This window comes from Corvus cornix, chromosome Z, assembly GCF_000738735.6.
Source record: "Corvus cornix cornix isolate S_Up_H32 chromosome Z, ASM73873v5, whole genome shotgun sequence".
NCBI lineage: Eukaryota > Metazoa > Chordata > Aves > Passeriformes > Corvidae > Corvus > Corvus cornix.
Window position 1 is genome coordinate 21,618,151 of NC_046357.1, and position 21,805 is coordinate 21,639,955.

The window sequence follows — 21,805 nt, forward strand, 5'->3', positions numbered from 1 at the left end:
CGCCTGACATCGTTTCTCAGCTGTCATGTTAAGTTAGATGAGTGACACTTGAGAAAAACCCAGGAGAACTGCAGCTCTGTGTAAATTTGAAGACTGCAGTGCAATAACAAGACGTGGGCAAATTTTAAAAATCTGTTCTGAGGTTCCTGTGCACTTTTGCACACCAACAAAGCATAGAAATGGTAAATGGGAGGAAGGACTACCTTTGAAGTCTGGATTTTTCAGATCTTTGTAAGCCTATATGAACTCATGTCAGTGCTGTCAAATCCCCTTAGATGGTGATAATCTAATTCTTAAGATAAGTGGCCAGCTATGCTTTAATATATAAAGCCCACAGCTTGGTAGCTGTGTTAGAAATGGCACAACACACCTCTTGCCTGTATAACAGTAAGGCCCTGGCCATTATTGCACTTATTCTGTGCTTTCAGCTCAACATGTCAGTGCATGACAAACCTGCTTAGCCTTATTCTAAGTTCTTGCAGATTGCAGCTGGTCACCTATTTTAGGATACAAAATGCAATTAAACAGGTGCCCAAGCTATATTCACACCTAAATTTTCAACATTTTAGACAAAGTTGTTACTGTTTTCCTATGTCATAAGGATCAATAATTTCTACACTTCTAACTTGCTGACACATCTATGTTAAGATGGGAGGCAGCAAATTATAGGGGCCTTCTTGTCATTTTATTAGTGTCATTTTACTAGCAAAAGAAAGTTGAATTCTTCAAGGTTTTTGTCTGCTAAGTCTTTGTTATTTTATTAGCCCAAGCGCTGTGGACAGGACTTTGTGTGAATTATTCTTGCAGCATATTATACCATAGAACCATCATCATATGGCAATCGGAAATAAAATCCATAAAAATAAAAATACGTAAAAATAAACTTTTTGGCTTGCCAATTTTTACTGGGTTACATGCCTTTTTGCCTGTTGTGCTAGAAGTTTTTTCTTTTTGAGAAAAACAACATCTTACATAGGGGAAGAACATTTAAGGGAAAACTGCAATATTAAGTTGCTGAACTAATACTTCCTAGACAAATTATGTAAAATATTGCAGCAGATTTTACAAATAACTGATTTAACTGAGTTGATTATGGTGGATGATGCTTTCACCACGAAAACTGGCATTTTTCCCACACCTGCTAGGAAGCAGGTTGCACAAAGGAAGTAAATGTTTATTATTAGAATGTCTGGAAAAGGCATAATATCCTCCTGTAATTATTGTGTAGTAAACTTTTAATAGAGATCTAAAATTATTTTTACCAATTCAGTAGTTAGTCAGTCTTGTAGCTTTCGTAGTTTTGCCTTTTTATTTATGATATTTACACTTTGGGCTATTTAAGTCTGATTTAAAGCCTGTTGAAGAAGACTGTTTCATTGATTTTTGGGACCGGTTCTTCCCCACCTCTGAAAAAACCCCAAAACACACAGAATAAATCCCTCAGGTCACATTCTTTTTTTAAGTCATAAAAGTACCTTGTGACCCAGAATGGCACCACATGGTATTTTCAGGTCTGCTTAGGTTTCTGAGGGCCGTTGTGGGGATCTGAAGCCACTCCAGGGTATTTTTTGTGTGTCACTGGGCTCTTCTGTATTTGACTCTTGGTCTTGACCACGAGATTCTTGTGGTGAAGGAATCCCATTGCATGAAGAGCTTGACTATTGGCGATGATTACACCAAGGCTCAGCTTTACCTGCAGTGCAAGAGTGCACAGACCATCCTGAGGGAGGGACGTTAACCATTTATTCTAATTTTATAGCATGTGTCATCTGCTTGGTGTTGGGTTCTGCTTAAGACGTTAAAAGCTTTGAGCTGCCCCCTTGGTGCGATGGGGTGTGACACGTACCTGCCACGCTGTGGTTTTCCTTTAAATAGAAATGGCTTTACCTTGTGGGAAACGCCTTCCAAGGGCAAGAGAAAAATACCCTCTGTAGAGATAAGGATGTGTCCAAAAAATGCATCCTGTGCTGCTTGTGGGGGAAGGAGACGTTGTGGTTTTTAGAGCTGCGGTGGAGCTGCGAGTCTGGTCGGACGCACAGCGCTCCGTCACAGTGGTGGGTTCCCAGGCCATCTGCCATCCCTCTGCCTGGAGCTGGCAAAGGACTCGGTTCCTTTTTCTGGCTAGAAATCCATTTCAGTGCACTTAGCAAAAGACTGTGAATAGCCTCAAAATTGAGGGAGTGAATGTGTAAATAGAAAACAATACAGGGTATCAAAAAGTGTTATTGGAATTTGAGGCCGTGAGTGTTCTCAGCACACACTTGAAAGCCGAAAGGTTTGACTTCAGTGTCAGGACACAAGCATGAAAAACTTTTGCCTTTACTTTTAAAAGAGTTATCTGTACACATTGATGGAGAAGAATTTTTTACAGGCAGCACGTGTTCCTGTTAGTGTGTGTTTGGACATTCAGCTGCAGTCTTGAGTACTTACTCAACATCACTTATTTTAATATAATTTTCATTTTTATCCTTCTGTTGCCTGAAAAACAGCTTTGCCAACAGAGGTGCTTTAAAATTTTTAGTGACAGTTAATTTTTGTCATGAGGGCCAAATTACACAGACTCTTAAGCTGTCAACACAGGTAGTGTTGCAGCAGACAGTTTATTTGTGTGTGGTCTGAAAAATGAAATTGCCACATTTGAGAATACAGTAGCCTTTCATATTGTGTTAGTAAAACTCTTCCATTTAAATAGTGCAGTTACCTTTTTTAAAACCATCCACATCACTGGCTCAGAAGTATGTTTGGCTAAATTTGTAAGGTAAAGAAAATGTTCAGTGAAATACATGAAAATGCCATGAAGTTGCAGACAGAGCTGTTGTACAAGAGAGTCAGGTCTTTCTGCTGAACTTAAAGGTACTGTGGATTAAAATAGTGGCAGGCTTGGTTCTCTCCTCAAGAAGGACTGAGGAGTCGAGATTTTACTGGTCATACTTCAATACAAGTACTGTGAGCTGCACAGGAGCTCAGCACAGTGTAAGTTACAGTATTCTGAATGCATCCTGTGGTGTTAATTTACACCTGAAAATACAGGTTCAGTGTAAACTTCAGGGTGCTCCTGATGTGAGCAGTCATAATCTTTGGTTCTTTATTTCAGGGAATGCTGTGATTTTTGGATTATTGCAGATGAGGAACAATTTGTTGCCTTTTAATGACTGAGCTTCTCTGTTGGCATTTAGGATTTTGCTGTTCTTAAGCACCACATAAACATGGCATAAGAGTCCTGAAAGAGATCCTGCTAGACTTCCTGGTGTAGTAGGAAGTTTTTCCTTTAAACAATTTCACATGTGATGTTGCAAATTAACTCTGAACGAAATTGGGATGACAGCAAGTGTGGGAATCAATATCTATTGCTATGTAAACACTTCTCTTTTGGAAGAAGTAAGGGATTTTTAAAAAATCGAATACTATACAAAAATATTTGCTTTTTAACACCATTGTGCTTTCTACCACTCAGAAAAATCTGAATTGATACGGGGGTGACTTATGTTTTAGGCTATCACAAAAATGTGTTAAAAAGTTTGAGTGTTAATGTTGAAAAAGCTGCATCTCACTTTGTTAAAAAAAAGACAAGACTTTTTTAATAGGCAGTAAACCCAAAGAGACAGGCACAGATTACTCCTAAGAACTGTGCATAGATCTTGAGTGAAGCACCTGCAAGGGATGAATTTGGTTCAAGTAACTCAGAATGACATTCTTTGTAGTTAATTGATAGGAAAAAGAAATAGTCTGTTAAGAATGATTTGGTATAAGATATTAATTTCGAAGTGTCTGCAGCAGAGTAACACAGAGGAACCAACCATTGCTAGTTTAGAACAAAGAAAAACCATATCTTAATTTGTTATGTTGCCAGACCTCCTAAATTAAATTACTTTGGATTTGGTTATTACTTAGACTGTACTTAAGAGATCCCATAAAAAGACAGTGCTGGGGCGTTTCTTAGGTGCTGTTTTGCAGGAGGTGTTGTCTTGAAAATGAGAGAGGAATCTTTGATTCTAACCCATATGTGACCTCAAATTTCTTGTCCTTTAAACTTGGCATAATTAAAAAAACTATAGTTTAAAATTTTTAGACAGAAGAGGGACCAACTGATTTTTAATTTGTGAAAACGCATTTTTAGGCTTGGGATTTTTCAGCCCTAAAATGAAGAAAAGATTGAATAGGGCATGTTATAGTAACTGCATGGGAAGCATTTAGAACATTGTATTGCTGCTACTGTAAATTGGAGATACTCTGTGAAGGATGGCTTTTAAAATTTGTATTGCAGGGCAATATATATTTCAATACATACTTTATTCAGTTTACAAAACAATTTTGTCAACTTTGACCATTCTAGTTCATTCTTTACTTTAGAAACCTGAGAAGATTGTCTCACTTACCGTGATCAAAGGGTTTTATTTAATTTGCAATTAAAACTTAACATTTATTAAAACTTACGTGTAAGTCTGTGGAAATCAGAAAGATTGTAATTTAGTTCCTTGAGTTTAAGATAACATCCTGACTAAAGACAAATAAACAGAATCATACTGGATGTTCAGTACTAGAATGAAATGAACAGAAGAAATACTTGTTTCAGGGAGGAAAAAATTACTGAATATACAAAAGGAGCCATGTTTTAGAAAAAAGGTACCATTTTACTTAATTAATTTTAGTTAACATGCAGTTCGAGGGATGTAAATTAGTTGCTATAAAGTAATTATTTTTAGCAGAGGACTTGAATGCTAAACTTCGGTGTGTCTGATAGGGAAACAGATGGGTGAGAAAGCCTTACAAACTACTCTTCAGAAATAAGAGAATAACCCTGGGCTTTGTTCAGCTCTTACTGAAGGATCTGTGTATACCTCATTTAAATAGCTCCTAAAAAGAATGTAGTGTTTAAGTGATACTGTAATTTCATGTACTCAGTGAAATCCCAATAAAGATTTAGTGCCTTATGTTTTTATTAGTAAATATTTACTTAGGTTGTGCAATGATTTCTCTCATTCTTAGGGTATGTTTTATTACTCTTAAGCTAGAAGATGCTAAAGTTTCACATTTAGATATTAAATTATCATCTTCTGTACCTTTGTGTAGTTTAATGTGATGCTTGTCTTGTTTTGGAATTACCTTAGGTAACATTTTTATGTTTGGATGGCATGCACATATTGTTTATCATTCCTCAAATGGGTACAGAGCCTCATTTTCTTGGGGGTTTATTGCTTCCTAGATGATTCCTGAGTGAACTCTAGACTTTAAAATATAGATTCCACTGCCTTTTGTTATTGATATGTAGAGTAAGGCCATGAGGATTGGCTTTCTCTTCTGGCTGCTGAAGTTCTTCCTGATAATCCCAAAGCCAGTCATTTCCACTGTCCTTATGATGGATAGCAGGAAGCAGAACAGTTTCCTTCCAACCATTCCCTGTTTTCTGCTTTGCCTGGGACTGACTGTAGGAATGGTGGCTCAGGGCAGGGTCCTGGCTGGTGTGAGGCTGGTCAGGGCTCCATGGCGTGAGTTTGGAGCTGCGTCCATCACGCCTGGCCCAGAGGATGCTCTCCCCTCCTGTGTCAGCACAGCACTCACGTAACCCCTCCATGTCTGTGTGTTTGTGTTGTGTGTTCTCCTCATCAGCATTCTGTGTGGTTCCCAAAATCAGGCCATGAGCTTTGGGCCAATTCCACCTGTGTTTAACAGCCTGTTTATAAAAGGGTCCAAGTGTGTAAGTAAAATGCACGTAATTATTCAGGTTTGTCAGTTAAAAAATAGCATTTTGGATTGCAGTTTAATAGAACTAAACGTGTTATTGTATAGTGGTTTTGACACCTTCAGTTGAATTCAAAACAGAAATTGCAAGGGAACTGGAGTAATTTGGTAAAAAAAGAGACCTTTGTGACAGAATTGTCTGAGACTTCTAGAAAAAAATAATTTCGAAGCCAAAATTTCTATTATAACCTCAGTGGGTCTAAAATGTCATTATAACAGTAATACTGTTGGTTAATATATGCTAATTCCTCTCCCATTGTTGTATCCAAGGGGCAGAATTAGAAAAGTTGTTTTCCTGAGTTAAAATGCCTTAATAAACGATATTATGTTCTTACTTAATGATGTCTTATCAAATGGCCTCAATGTCTTTAAAGCTGGCTTCAGTCGTGCTGGGGGATCTGGAGGAGCGACCAGGGAAATTCCAGGATTGCTTGACAGGGGCACCGTGTGGGATAGGAACTGCATAGGCAATGTCCTGGAAGAGGCCATGAACTGCTTTGCCGAGATGCAGAGGCAGACAGAGGAGAAATTTCGCATGTGGATAGAAAAGCTAACCCATCTTGACACGGACGAAGAAAGCAAGCAACAGCTGGAGCCCAGGGAACCTAAAATCCAACTAGTTGGCCAAAGAATCCCCCCTACCACACAGTCAGGGGCTTTCGTGCAGATGCCTGATAGCCAAGTACTTCCTCAGCAGCCGTTTAATTCGTACGTGGGCTATCAAAATGCCGATGCCGCGCTAGAGTTTCCAGCGACTTTTAATAACAATTTTCCACCTGTCTTTCCAGAGAATGGGAATATGGCAGAGCCTGATCTGAATCAATCATAAACTTTAAAAAAAAAAAAAAAAAAAAATCTAAAAAAAAAATCAATCTGATCTTTGCAATCTTGATGTTATTTTGGATTATGCTAAAAAAACGAGGTTTGCTTTTCTCTTTGTATGTGTTTGTTCTGTTTTCTCTTTTGGGTTTTATTACCATGATATTGTTTGTTTTTCTTAATTTATAGTGACTATATGTAGTTTAAAAAAAAAAATCACAGTATACCCACCTGCATGTGCCAGTACACACATCTAAACACCTTTAAAGGTGTGTGGGGGGAACCACCCTAAGCTTTCATCACCAAACTCGGGAAAATAGAACTTAGAATCCTTGTCTAGATACCCCAAAAACAGTAGGGCTGTGTTTGCTACAATAGGAGCATTCAGGGTATTCATCCAGATGCCCTTTTTGCATGTTAAAACATTTATATAAGGAAATAAGTTTTATATTTAAAGAGGTGAAGCACCCTAGAGATCCAGACTAGATACAGACCCATGACATTTCCTTAACTCCATTCACTCTCAAGTTTTGCAACTTGAACACGCCTTCTTCATTTTTAGGCAGAACTAATAAATAAGCTCACCCTAAAAATGTAGCTATCTATAACAAGCGTGAACAGTGGATTTCATTCCTTTTTGGTCTCCCATTTGGCAGTTCATTCCCTGTCCAGGGTTTTTATCAGTGTCACTGCTGTGTTGCATGTGGCATATTTATGGAAGCAGCTGTCTCACCCCGTGTGCACACACAGGCACATGCACACATGTCTACATGTGTTTGGTTTGGGTGCAAGTCATCTCCACTAATTCCTGGTGTCTGCTTTGCTGTTCCCTGGGTCTCAGTGGGAAGAGAGAAGCTTTCACTGAGGATGCCTCCTGGCACTGTGTTTCTCCCCCATGAGTTGTGCCAAACCTCGCTTATCAGCGATCCCCAAGAGATAACTTTTGGGTGAGATGAGTCACCCCAACCTGTGCACACAGAGCAGCCGCTGCTTCCTCCTGTAAATACGGCCCAGCCACATCCTTCATGCTGGAATAAAAACAGCCCTCTCTGCCCTCAGATAAGCAGTCATCAGGGGATGGGTTGGGCCTCGGCACAGGAATTTAAAGGAAGGCTTGATAAGTAAACACCGTGGTGGTCTGATAGCTGCCGGCCTGGGTCAGACCAGACTGCGTGTGAACACCACTGGAATCATTCTTTACTTGTGATGGGGAATGCCACAACATCAGATTCATTTGAATAATGCAAGAATTTGGTGTTTCGCGGATTCTTTTTTTATACTAATAGTTATCCTGAATAGGCAGGCTTGAAACTGTGATGTTTAAAGTAGGATTAATTTAAACAATATATTAGAAATATTTAATTCTTCTTACTATTGCTACACCCAGGGATTTTTTGGTCATCTCTCCAATAAGGCCTTCCTTCATGTGAAGTAACTTCTCTGTAGCTACCAAAAAAATGTATAGTTATCATCAGGTAGAACTTAATAAAAGTTTCTAATGAAAATTAAATCAAAATTTTTACAATGGAAAACGAAAGTGCAGTTTAAGTAAAGAAAACACTTAGGTCTCCTTTAGTTCAGTTACTCTGCCTTTTAAACCACAGTCACTGTTTTTCCTAATTATTTTAATTTGAGTTCTTTTCCTCCTGTTGGGAGTAACCACAGTATCTTCTGTTGGTCAGGCTTTTTTTTACCCTCCCAGAAGTCAGTGGGAGTTTTTCCATCAATTTGTATGACAGGTTGGATCAAACCTGTAACAGGAACTCAAGAAATACTTTTTGTTATCGGTATAATATCGACACTGGTATTTTAACATTATTCTTGTCCTAGACTGACTTTTTTTAAGTATATGATGCCTTCATTAAATAAAAATCAGGTTAGAGACCTGTGTTATTTTCAGAGTAACTGTTTGAAAGACTATGCAGGAGATAATTTTTAAATACTGGGATAAAGTCTTTTCAGATCACCTTCATGTGTAATTTTGATACCAAGATTTTGATATTAACTTGTTAGAAAACTCCCTTGTCTGAAATAGTGTGCATTTCAGGTAAAAGTTAAACTAGTTGTTCTATGTTTGATTGCAATCTAAAAACTTGTCTTCATCTGTTTAAAAAAATTTTTCAGGGAGGAGTATTTGCTGATAAAAAAACCCCTACCAAAATGGATCCTTCTGGTGTTCATAGATTTTATATATATATATATATATAAATATATATATAAAAATATCTTTATGATGATGATAAGAGCAGAATATTTTAAAGCATGACAACTTTATGAATCTTCCCCTGCATGCAGAAGCAGCTTTTTGCACTGACTGGTTTATTTTAATGTCTGTATGTCTGTAAGCATGCCCATAGTCTTTTTTGTAAAATAGTATAAATGGAACAATTAGGTATTTCAGAATAAATTGTGTAAAGAGTTCAGTTGAACTTACTTATCTCTCAGATTGAAACATCTTTACATACATATCTCAAAAATGGTTAACAACTTAATTGGGTTTGTAGCCAGTGAAATTTCTGCCAATTTTCAATGTCTTGGTCACATAGGCTTTAAAAAAGAAAAAAAAAAAAAGGAAAAATATTGAAATAATTCAGTGTATGAATAGATAAAAATTTGGGTTTGGTTACTGGAGGCCAAAATTTAAATCTTTTATTTTTATCCATCACTGCTAATTGTTATTTTCAACGCAAGCAGCTGTGAACATAAAAGAGCAAGCAGAGGATGACAGAAGTTGAGCATATAGACTTTAAAGCTGTACTCTTTCTAGGATAAAATTATCTCAAGGCTCCCAGAAGGTGGAGGAAATAGTTCCTACTAGATGTAATTTTAACTTAATTTCCCCATGAAAGCTACCTAGTTGAAGGCTGAAAACACTTGTGCAAGGTCAGTGGTTGTAAATTGTTTTGTAAATGGTAAATAATGTTTTCCTTTGGTCACTCTTTCCACTTGGCTCAAAACCAGAGCCAAATCTTCAGCTGTGTCACAAACCATCTCCTTTGAAGTGAAAAGTGTGCTTTGATGTGCACAGCTGGGTATCTGCTCCATGAGCTGGTTTTCCACGTGGGGAAGTATGTTTGGGCTGAAGCTGAGAGGGGAACCCCACCTTTCTGTTCAGGTGTAGTGTAACCTGCCCAATGAAGGATTGGCCAGTTGCTTCTTGGTCTGTATTCTGAGTCCAGGAGGTGCAGAGCCCTGAAGGAACCAACCTCCAGATACCAAAACTAGTGATGAGTCTGTGTTTTAGCTGTGTGTGACAGTCTTTGGCATCTCTTTGAGAAAACAGGTACTCAATACATAGTTTCAGATTTTATTTTTTTTTCCTCCTGGGAATATTTTCACTATATTTTTATGACATGGCTGCAGTTGAGTTTGTCATGATTTCCATTATAAGCTCTTATTTTCAAAGGGCTTCGACTAGAAACCCTCAGGGAGTTAAAATTTCTTCAGATGAAATTTTAACATAAATTTTTATCTTACCCATTCTGAATCTCACGGAAACAGTCTGACTTATCTAAGACTACTTTAGGGCTATCAGAAGGAAACTCATCTGCTTTCCAACCCTGAATTACATTTTGAATGTATGTTTATGCTCACATCTCATCAAAGTACTTCAAAACCACCAAAATTAACAAGTAGGGGAGAAATCAACAGGAGTTTTGCACAGGCATGGAGAACCACAGGTAATTTAGAGTTTCTCTAATTGCCCCAGGATTTATACTTCAGAATTGTGTAAAGAAACATTTTAGTTCCTTTAAGGAATTTTACTTACGGTTTGAATAGGTCAGATGCATTGAGTCAGGTGAGCTGGTTTAGAGTGGTGTAATTCCAGGGATGATGGTGCCAGTTTAAACCTAACTGACCTGTTCATAGAATAATGGAATTTTGGGTTGGGAAGGGACCTTAAAGATCATCCAGTCCCACCCCTGCCATGGGCAGGGACACTTTCCACTACCCCGGGTTGCTCCAAGCTGCATCCAACCTGGCCTTGGACACTTCCAGGGATGGAGCAGCCACAGCTCCTCTGGTTCAGGCTCCTACATCATCATTTTATGTATTTAATTAAATATTTTTAAAACGGCAGCTGTTCCAGCATAGGAGCAGTGGAGCACCTGTACAGCCCTGGAGTTGGGATTTAGCAGCAGGTGAAACACAGCGACTTGGTTCACATTTTTTGTGCAAGTGCAAAAGAAGTAAGCCTTTATATAAAGGCTCAGTTTAAATTTCACTAAATGTCAAACTGACATTGCAGTAAAAGGATTTCCTCCTAGAATCAGTCCCTTTTTAGGAATCCTTGGAAGTCCAGGGGCTTCAGTGTGCAGTGTTTTTGCAGGCTTGGCTGCAGGTTCTTCCCAAGGCATTCATGTTCCTTTCAGTGGGTTTTCTAAGGAAGGTCTTTAGGAAGAAGCATCTGAATGGTCAGGTTTTATTTGAAAAAAAAAATTAACATGCAACATAAACCAAACTCAAGGCAATTTTTTCAGATTTTCTATTGCAAAAATAACAGTGCAGGGAGAACAAAAAAGACAAAATGTAAAACTTTCAGTATCATTTTTAACAGTACTAGAACAAAATAATTCAGGCAGAAATACACATTTATTTTTTTAAGATCAATGTCTTTTACTGTTTGTGCAGGATTGTTGGGTTATTTTATCTGAACTGCTAGGGTAAAGACTGGAAAACCAATCTTAAATTCAATGAAACGGGATTGTATTTGGCAGTTATGGTACAAATTGAAACGTGTTTATTATCACTGATTTCTCTTTTAATATATTTTGTCTCTTTCTGTATCCACAACTGTATGTGGATAAATTTATAATAAATTTATAATATTTCAAGGGCATTAAGAAATTAAACCCTAGCCCCACTGATAGTAGTAGAAATTTTCTACTGATTTTAGTGGGGCTAGCATTTAATCTCAATAAAAATTGCACTTACTCTGCAGTTTTTTGTCCACAAAATCCTTCAGCTGACCTTGAGGGGAATCTTTTTCCTGATGAGGGTGTGTAAGTCAGGCCAGTTGAGTAGATGTTTTTAAAATAATGGGGGTCTGCACTGTGACTACTGCAGTTACACATGTTAGAACAAAAGCACTGTGTGATTTGTACTGTAGAAGCCAGAATAATCAGGCTGATTGATAGAGATGGACAGTACCTTGCAAAAATTGGTGTTTTTCACAAATTTCATTAGTCTTGTGGTGTTAGATCAGCGAAATGAAGGCACATGGGAAAATGGTCTTACTAAGTTAGGAGGGATTTCAAGTGCAGAGCAGTGGAGCAGGGGATTAGTGTGGACGATCACAGGCTGCATCAGTCCTGCGGGAAGGGGCAGTTTGTGCTTGGAGAAGTGGAATGTTTTCTGCAGGGGTGCGTGTTTGCTGCCTTTTCCTAATGGAAGTTGCATTAACACAGGGAATTACTTACCTTTTTTAACTGCCGTGGCTATGTGAGGGTGTGATGGTTTCCAAAACCCTCCTGAGACACTTCTCAAAGTAAAACTGGGGAAGAGATCTGGTTGATATATCTGCTACCATAATTATTGCATTTTTAGGCAGCATCACAGAAAATAACTCCTATAATGCGATACAAAGTGGATGCCACTTCCCGGTATTCTCAATCCACAGCCATATTCCATGTGCCTTTGCTTAACGCACAATGAAAAATGCTTTATTATCTTCATTCATCTTTTGGTAAATTAAATCCAAGATATTTTCCATCTAGTCATCAAAAAGCCTGAAAGAATGAATGTTGTTCAGCAAGACTTGAATTTTTGAGATTTCTTTTCATGTGATATATTAAAAAGTATCCAGTCTGAGAACAGATAATAATTTGATCGTGTTGTTTTGATTTAATTCTATAATTATGGTTTAAAAAAAACACCAAACAGAAAAGCTTTACTGTGTGAAATGAAGGAAAATGTCAGAAGTGGATTCACTGATAAAGTTCACTTTATGATTTTAGAGAGAATGTTGTTACACTGCTATTGTTTTTTATTGTATTTACAATGTATTATTTGCTTAACCCTGTAAATTTTGAAATGTAACTACTGTAACCTGGAATAAATAAATAAATCTAAATAGCAATGAAGTGTTTCATGTTGCTAAACAACATAAAAAAGCAGAGATCTCCAGCCCCCCACTCCCTTTTGGGAGTCATTTTAGGGTTCAGGTAGTTTGTGCCATTTGAGCTGCACATGCTCTTGAAATGGCAGGTCTGGGTCATGTTTTAAGTTGTACCAGGTTTGTATTTTTTATCTAAAACAAAAAGACTGTCACTTCACTCTGTAGTTTTGTGTATCAGTACTTTCTGTTTGGATCAGTCACTGATGTGTCCACTGTAACACTATTTTGGCAAGTCACTTAGGATAAATCTTTTCAGATTTGGCACACAAAGTACTTGGTTTTGTTTCAATTGTTTCAATTAGGACCATCTATCTGATCTTAAAACATATAGATAATAAAGTCCATTCTATGTTTTGTGTAATCTGGAAATAAATGGGCATTATCTCTTAAATCTAAGCATCAAGTGTAAGTGAGGGCATTCGTAAATCTTTCATTATTTTAAAATGTCTCAGTATTCTCATTACATAAAAATAAATTCAATTTGGAGTAGTGAGGCTGGGATCATCAGTGCCCACAGCCAAGTTCACAGCCAAGAGGTGAAGGTGAGGCTGGCAGAGGCTGTGTCTCCTGTGGCTCTGTGTGTAGCCTTTTTAGCGTTTGCACCTTTCCCAAAAGCATTCCTGAGCACTGCTTCTAAACTCCTCAAACATTCACCAGTTAAAAATAGCCCAGTAATTGGAGGGGAGTGTTGTTCTCAGCTGGGCTCAGCACCTCTGCTCCTTAGCCTTGAGCAAGCTGCAGGCTGCTGCCTGCCTCAGTTTCCCCCGTGGACAAAAGGAGGTTAATAACCACCTTGGAGCTCTCCAGGATCCACTAATGGAGAGCTTTTTGTAAGAACAAAGTGCTGTAATTATTGTTGCTGTTGTTACTGTACCTGTTCTGTGTGTCTTAAAGCTTGGAGTGATATTCACACCAAAATATGACTCCGTGTCTCTTCCTTGCAGAGACAGTGATGGCTCCAGAGGGCAATTCAGACCACCAAAATTAGGCTTTTAATTTTGGATTTATTTTAATCGGGATAGTCCTCTGGAGATTTCAGTCTTTTTTCCTCTACTTGTAGAGGAAATGTAGCAAATTTTAAATCCCATCCCTGAGGCTGGAATTCATCTTGCTGAAGTTGAGCACTGTAAAATTGAGGTGCCTGCTCTAAGGTGGTATCTAACCTTTTTCTGTTTGCTGGGGAAGGGGAGAAGATGGTGCTCATGATGCTCCAGGCTGCAATTTCCAGGCGGAGATTGCCTGACTCTGAACTTCCTCTGTCTGGGGAAGGAGTTTAGGTGATGAGCTCAGCTCTGCATGCCTAAACGTAAGAAATATTAAGAGAAATAATGACTTGTAGTCACTCACAGAATGGTTTGGGTGGGAAGAGACCGTAAGGCTCCTCTCATTCCACCCCTTGCCATGGGCAGGGACACCTTCCACTATCCCAGGCTGCTCCAAGCCCTGTCCAACCTGGCCTGGGACACTTCCAGGGATCCAGGGGCAGCCACAGCTGCTCTGGGCACCCTGTGCCAGGGCCTGCCCACTCTCACAGACAGCAATTCCTTCCCAATATCCCATCTGTCCCTGCCCTCTGACACTGGGAAGCCATTCCCCCTTGTCCTTTCCTTCCATGCCTTGTCCCAAGTCCCTCTGCAGCTCTCCTGGAGCCCCTTTAGGCCCTGCCAGGAGCTCTGAGGTCTCCCTGGAGTCTGAACACCCGCAGCTCTCTCAGCCTGTCTCCACAGATTTCAAGAACTTAATTCTCCACTCAGGTTCTGCCAGCTAATACATTGTGTTTCCTTTGCAAGGGTAAACAGTGCAGTGCAAAGGGACAGTGCTTCTTATGGAATGGCTGCTTTTAACCTACAGCTGAAATTTTACACTTGAGTTCCCCTTTTTGCTTGTGCTGCCATTATAATGAAGTAAGGGATAATGGGAGTGTGGATCTTACAGCATGGGTTAGGCTGCTGAGTGTTGAGATGTGGCTCTAAGAAAAGCAAGGGAGCAGGTAGCAGATGAAAAATGATTTAATTTTCTGTGTTGCAAGTTTAAAATGAGAACTGGTATGAGTAGACCTGGATTTTTGTGCACGTCTCCTGATTCAGTTGTTCAGAGTGGAATTAGTTTTGATGAGCTGTGTAAATTAAGGGAGAACTGGACACTTGGAAATGCTGTCCCCGTGATGACCTCTGCCTCTGAATTCTTTGGGGAAGAAAAAAAGAAAGCAGGCTTTTCCTCCCCCCTTACAGCATTAAATGTCAACAGCTGTATTTTGCTGCTGGTACTTATTAACTTTCAGCCTTGCCTTTTTCAAGCATTTGTTGCTTTAGAAATGAATTAATGCTTGTCACCAGGGAAATGTATTTTTTCCAGCTACCTTGGGTTCTCAAAAGATGTAATTTTTCTAAAGTAGATAGTTTAAATTACTGACCAGGAAACGTCCTAACTGTTCTACAGTAAGTCTTGGTTCTGGCATGGTTTGTCTTGATGTCTGTTTTTTAATCTGGTGAAGTCCTGTTACAGTCAGTAATTATGAGTAGTGTCTCTATTATAAAGAAAAGATGATGAATTACACCTATGGTTGTAGTTAACCCTTTTTATCTTTTCAACTGAAAGCATTTTTTCACTTTATTACCTAGCTGAAGCCAACTGTCCTTATTTCTTGGTACCATACATTCACTTTGCATCACATCACTGGGTGATCACATACTTGGCTAGGGAAGTATTATTTATTTCCAAATTTAACCACTCCTATCCCATCCATGCAACACTGAAAAGGAAACAGGCTTTTGGGAACAGAAGATTTTTATAAGATTTTTTTTTTATAGGATTTCACTGCAACTTTCATCTAGTTGTTGTTGCCTGCAACTTTTTTGTTGTTTGGTTTTGTGTGGTTTTTGTTGACTTTTTTTTAACACACATAAGCATTTATGCTTATTTCTTCTTTTATAAATATGGGAAATCTGAGGATTTGTTGCAGTGTGGTGGCCATTGTCTTGGCTTTGTTGGTCATTTACTGGTGATAGGTATGGGTAAACCTGGTGTTGGGGGCCTTTTCAAATTTCCGGATCTGATCCTGAAAGGCAAGGCTGAGAAAAGCAAAAATAGACCTCTGCTGTGATTGCTTTTTAAATAGGAAGCTTGTTTGGGGTTCTTTTTTCCAGATTGTTAAATTGGTGGCTATTACCCTGACAAATATAATTACAGTGTGTAAATTATATTGAAAATATTTTTGTCTTTTTGATATATACTGAATTTAAGCTAAGTTATAAGGTGTGCTCTTTGGAAGTGTGGAAGATACAAGAGTGGAGCTACAGATAACAAGTTTATGCTTGTATTTCCTACTGATGAAGACTTTCACACAAGTTATTTCTATGGGTAGGTGATGAGAATATCACTCTGCATGTATATACATTTATTATACATTTTTGCATGATTATACATGTAGGAGTGGTACAATTTTGACTTGAGACTATTGGTGCCTTTTGTCCAAATACAATTTTACTTGTGTAGACACGTCTATCTAAAAATCAAATTTCGCTTCTGCTTTTGGAGGTCTGAGTCAGAAGCGAGAGAAACAAAGGCCTGAAGGAAAAGTCCAGAGCTCCTTAAATCTTAGATAACCTGTTGAAAAAATGGTCAAATAGTCAATATTGTACTTGACCCTCGTATCTTCTGCACTCGACTGTTTATTTGTACAGCTCACATTATATATGTTCACGCTGAACTCTGATGATAAGACTGAAAGAAAACATGCCTCCCATGATTCAGTCCAGCCCTAACTTCTGCATGTAATTTAATCATCAGCTGTCACAAATAATTAACTGAACATCAGCCAGCTTAATTTTGAACTCGGTATTCCATTATTTTGTAACTGCATTTAAAAAAGACAAAGATTGCCTTCCGGTTAATTACCAGGAATTCTGTTCCAGTCATAATCATCAGCGTTTCATGTTGCGAACAGTTTGGTCTTTAATACATTGGCATTTAACTACTCATTTATTTTTGTTGGATCTGTTTTAAGTTTGTAATGTAACATTGTTTCATGGAATTGTTGTTTTGGAGGCAGGTCTGATCCGAAATGTTTTGTGGATTTCTTCATACCTTGTTGCAAAACTGATCTTTAGTACAACTTAAGCAAAACGTCACTCTCTGATGAACTGTGTTGCTAATCACAAAATAGAGGTTTCTGAAAATAGTCAGTTGAACTATATTTCAGGCACCAAGTAACTAAAAAACACCCCCTCCAAAAAAGCCCCAAAACCCAAAATCCACTCTAAAACCCTCAGAAAAACAGCTTTTCAGAGAAGTAAATCTGAAACTTCTAGTTCATCGTGTTCTTTCTGTCTTCAACAGCCACTTAAAATTCCGAAAAGAAACCAGTTTTTCTTAAGGCTTTTCATTTTGTTCTTTATCACTTTAAAAGATTTCATTGGTCATTTTTGTAACTCTGAAAGTCCTGTCTTCCTGAACACATTCTTAGTTTATTATTATTTTGTATTATCCCGTACAAGTTGCACCCTCCATGTGTCACACCCATAACAGGAGGTCCTGCAGGTGCTCAGCTGCAGAACTCAAAGAACCTCCATGGAGTTAAAGAATTGCAAAGATGCTGAGCTTTGGCCCAGCCTCTGTTTCTCTCTCATCCTCATTTCTGTGGATGAAGCCTTGGCCCATAGAAAGTTTTGATTTTCTCATTTGGGGAGGGGGAGCACCAACCACCTTCATCCACACTGAGTCAGTGAACTGCAGCTGGGGCAGGTCATTTGAGCTAAAACACTCGCATCCTCTCAGAATTGCATTATTTATCCATCCTCTCTACTTCCACATCAATCTTTGTCTTGAATTTGCCTGGTTTTTTTCTGAGCCTCTTCTGTTTCTAGCATACTTTCCAATTATAAGTGATTTTCATTCATCACAAAGAAATTAGTTCGTCCTAACAAAACAGATCAAAAACAGTTTTTTGTTACTCCTCAAGGACAGATTTCAGAATCACGTAAGCAATTTTATCTCCCTCTTTCCTCCTTCGTTACGGTGGCCAAAAATGCATATGACAATCATGTTGAATGAAAAGCATATTTATCACTGCACATTATAATTTTGCGTCTTGTTACTCTTGATCTTAAAAGAAACCCCAAACAAACAACACCAAAAAACATTGCAATTTTGAAAAATCCCCCTGCCCTTGACAGGTAAATGTTATGAAAGGAAAGTTGCCTAATGTTAAATTCATTGTCACTGGATCAGTTTGATGAAAAAGTTAGTTTTATTCAATCAATCCTATAAAAATGTAAGCTGTCTCTTGACTTCTGTAAAATTCTCTAGATATATATCTTGTCTGCCCAATTTAATGTCCTGTAACTTATTATTTTTTATTTTAAACTGGAGGTTTTATCCTTTCAAGATTGTAAATGTAACATTGTCAGATATGGAGATGTTTATGTGTTAATGTAAAAGACAGTTACACAAATAACTGATACTTTGATAAATGTGTTTTTCTGACACTTGTGTTTTCTGTGTATGCAAAGGTCAAAATGTCTCTGTAATCTCAGGCTATGTTCATTAAATGAAGTTTAATAATTCATACAATTTACCACTATGTAACTTTAAGCGCTTCATGTAGGATGTTGCATTAATACTTAAACAAATTATTTGTACTTTTTGAGGTGTCTTTCAGTCTGTGCTGATTTGTAACCCATGCTGCTTTTCTCCCCTGCAGATGGACCCCCTGTTGTCGCTCACTATGATATATCAGACACAAACTCAGACCCAGAAGTGGTAAATGTGGACAATCTGTTGGCAGCTGCAGTGGTTCAAGAGCACAATAATTGTTTAGGAAATCAAGACTCAGGATCTACCTGGAGAACCAGAGGGCTGCTGGATGAAATGAGTGCTGATACAGGTTTGTTTAAATTCTCTGACATTTGTGCCAGCATTGCATTTGGTGTCTCTCCCTTTCTTGGTTTCAGTATTTTTGTAGTTTATACAGCTATAAAAGCTCCATTTGTGGATTTTGTGAGAGAACAGGACAGGTGCTTATTAAAAAGGTCTGCCATTTACTCCAAAATACAAGTGATAAAAATTGACAAATATTCCTGCAATATACTTTTGACAGTAATTTTCTTAGCTGTTTTTTCTTCTCTTTCTTTTTCTTGTAATTACTACAGGGAACTTAGGTCTGGGGTTTTGGTGGTGTTTTTTTTTTAAATGAAGGTGAGCTAATCTTCTTACTGAATGATTGATTATGACAACCCATGCCACCAGCTAGTCAACTGGTCCTAATCTCTTTTTCAGTGTTGGGATTGCCTGTGTATCTCTTTTTTTTTTTTTTTTTTGGTTTGTCTCTTTATATCTCTAAAATACAAGCATTAATTCTTCCCATATTCCATCTGCATTTCCATCACCCCTTAGAAAATTCGACAGCCTAGCATTGGGTAAAGACGAAGGGTGCAGAGGTGCTGGTAGGTGGACTTAGCATCTAGAGACAGCAAGGAAATTTCCTTCAGGAATACTGTGGAAGAACTCAGGGAAGTTCATGAAGCTCATGAACACTGTTCTGCTTCACTAGCAAAAGAGCTAAATAACTACATGAAACACTGTAGTGTTTTGGATGTTAGCAGGGGTTATTTTCTGTCGGCTTCATCCCACAGCCTTGTATGCCATCATTTTACTTCCTTTCCAGTCATTTTTTAACTCCCATGTTAGGATTTCAGACTGCACAATACACGTAAGTTGTGCTGCCGTGGTGGAGCACAACAGGTTTGTGTTTTGTGCTGTGTTTCCCAAACATCTCCTGCCACAGGGCACCCACATGGGGAATGTTGTGGTGGCTCTGAGCTGCTTTTCACTGTCTATAAGGCTTAGAGAAATGCAATTACATGGTCCTTTGTAAAGAGATGTTCCATTACTATGGAGTCTACAAGTCCATGATTTGAATATGAGAATCTCTGTGCGTTGTTTTCACTGTGGTCCATGGCTGGATGTCATTCAAGCCTTTTTGAAGCTTGCCTGTGTTTTCCAAGCTCACTGGTATTTTTTGCAGGACAGCAGCTGACTGATAGCTATTTGACCCCTAGCAAGCCCAGTCCTTTATTAAGGGATTTATTACGCAATGACAACAGCTGAAATCACCTGTATTACATAGCACCAATGGATCAGCACACCAAATGAATGTAAGGAAATAAAAAGCAATGTTTCTTACCAAGCTCTCTTCCACTTCTCACTTAAAATGCTGCAGTGCAGGTAGAATTTTCTTTTCCTTCCTCCACCTATATCCAAGGGCACTTGCAGGTAAAAGAAAACTGGAAACATCAAGAGACTTCTTCATCCCTGGGAACGTTCATGTGGATTTGGTCCTGGTGTTATGGCCATGTCAGCAGCTGAAAAGATGAATCCCTTTTTGCTCGTGCATACACCTTGCCCTGCAGCCTCAGTATACATCTGACTGCACCTTTGCCAGTGCTGGCCTTTTCGTACCAGGTCTAGGGCTGCACATTGGGAAAGCAGAATTTTCAAATCTTGCATCTGGTTCACAAGTGTAATCTTCAGCCAGTATCTAGTTTAGCAGACTTTATAGAATGTGTTCCCATGGGAAAATAACAACATAAGCATCTCTATCTAAACAAAAAATCTTATTATACTATCACATCTTTGTGCATGGGCTGTTTTGCAAGCCCTGGTGGTGTAGGGCAAACAAAACATCACTTTGGGCGTCGTCCTAATGTTCGTGCAAAGAAATTAACAGCGTGGGCATGTTATTAGGCATGGAATTTGTATGGCCAGAGGCTGTAAATCTGTCTGTGTGCTATAATCCTGATTAACACCCAGCTACTCTTGCAGTATTTACTCTGCTAATCATGGTTTCACTGCTGCTAATTATCTTTTTGTTGTCTGAACTTAAAGCTATGGTAATATGTGGAAGCTCTTTTGGGACTCCAGTTTATACCTCTGGGGATTCTTTTGGGGGCTTTTTAAGAGCTGGTCTGCTTTGCACTTCTGCCGGAGATTACCCTGTCAAGAAAAAGAAGAGTAGTGTGGCATTAAAACAAGATACTATGGCCATGGGCAGGGACACCTTCCACTATCCCAGGCTGCTCCAAGCCCCCTCCAACCTGCCCTAGGATACTTCCAGGGATGGGGCAGCCACAGCTTCTCTGGGTAATCTGTGCCAGAGCCCTACCACCCTCATGTGGAAGAATTTTTTCCCAATATGCCATCTAACTCTGCCCTCTGGCAATGTGAAGCCCCCAGCACGTGAATCAAAGCCTCTGAGCGCTTCCATTTAATGTTTCACAGTCTGCCCAGACACTTCTGTTAAAGAAATACCCATGACCCATTTTTGGGCTTTCTGGCAGTCAGTGATGTATGCCAAGAAATGTTCAGCTGAACTGCAATGATAGGAAGAGACTGTCTGGGCTAGTAGTTTCTTTTAAGTTCAGCTGACAAATATTTTTAGTCTTGTGAGATGGAAACTCCTTCAGGTACCTGGCAGCACATGGGTTTCCTTCCCTTGCCAACCCTGATCAGATCACCAAGGATCTTGTCTTTCCAAAAACTGAACATGCAGCATGGTCTCTGCTCCTACAAAAAAGCTGGAGAGGGACTTGGGACAAGGCACGGAGGGACAGGACACAGGGAATGGCTTCCCAGTGCCAGAGGGCAGGGCTGGATGGGATATTGGGCAGGAATTGTTCCCTGGGAGGGTGGGCAGGCCCTGGCACAGGGTGCCCAGAGCAGCTGTGGCTGCCCCTGGATCCCTGGGAGTGTCCAAGGCCAGGCTGGACAGGGCTTGGAGCAGCCTGGAATAGTGGAAGGTGTCCCTGCCCATGGCAAGGGGGTGGAACTGGATGAGCTTGAAGGTCCCTTTCAATCCAAACCATTCTATGATTTTATTTGCTTGCATCTTTCCCTAGTGCTTAAAGCAGTCATTAGAAAGTTTCCCTGGCACTTGTTTTAAGTTTAATTTCTTCCCTCTGTTTCCTGTAATCTCCCTGGGGGTATAATCAGTTCTGCATGTCCGCACACCTTTTAAATCCTGTGGATCATTATTGCTTCTCCTCCTCCTCTCGTCTTCAAGGAGGTGTCCACTCAAACTAGATACACATAAAATATTCACCTACTCTCAAATTTCCTGCTCAACAAATGACT

The 21,805-nt window shown here is 39.1% G+C and overlaps 1 protein-coding gene across 2 annotated transcripts in view; it reads left to right on the forward strand.

Annotated features, from left to right (window-relative positions):
* Positions 1–21,805, forward strand: part of CZH18orf25 (chromosome Z C18orf25 homolog) — a 45,192-nt gene that overhangs the window by 15,647 nt on the left and 7,740 nt on the right. The window contains exon 3 of one of the 2 annotated variants that reach the window (XM_039566838.1): positions 18,378–18,560. In XM_039566838.1, coding sequence (XP_039422772.1) covers positions 18,378–18,560 — 183 coding nt within the window. Of the gene's footprint in view, positions 1–6,113; positions 9,161–18,377; positions 18,561–21,805 lie in introns of those variants that run through there. The other variant, XM_010409663.4, reaches the window with a different exon arrangement.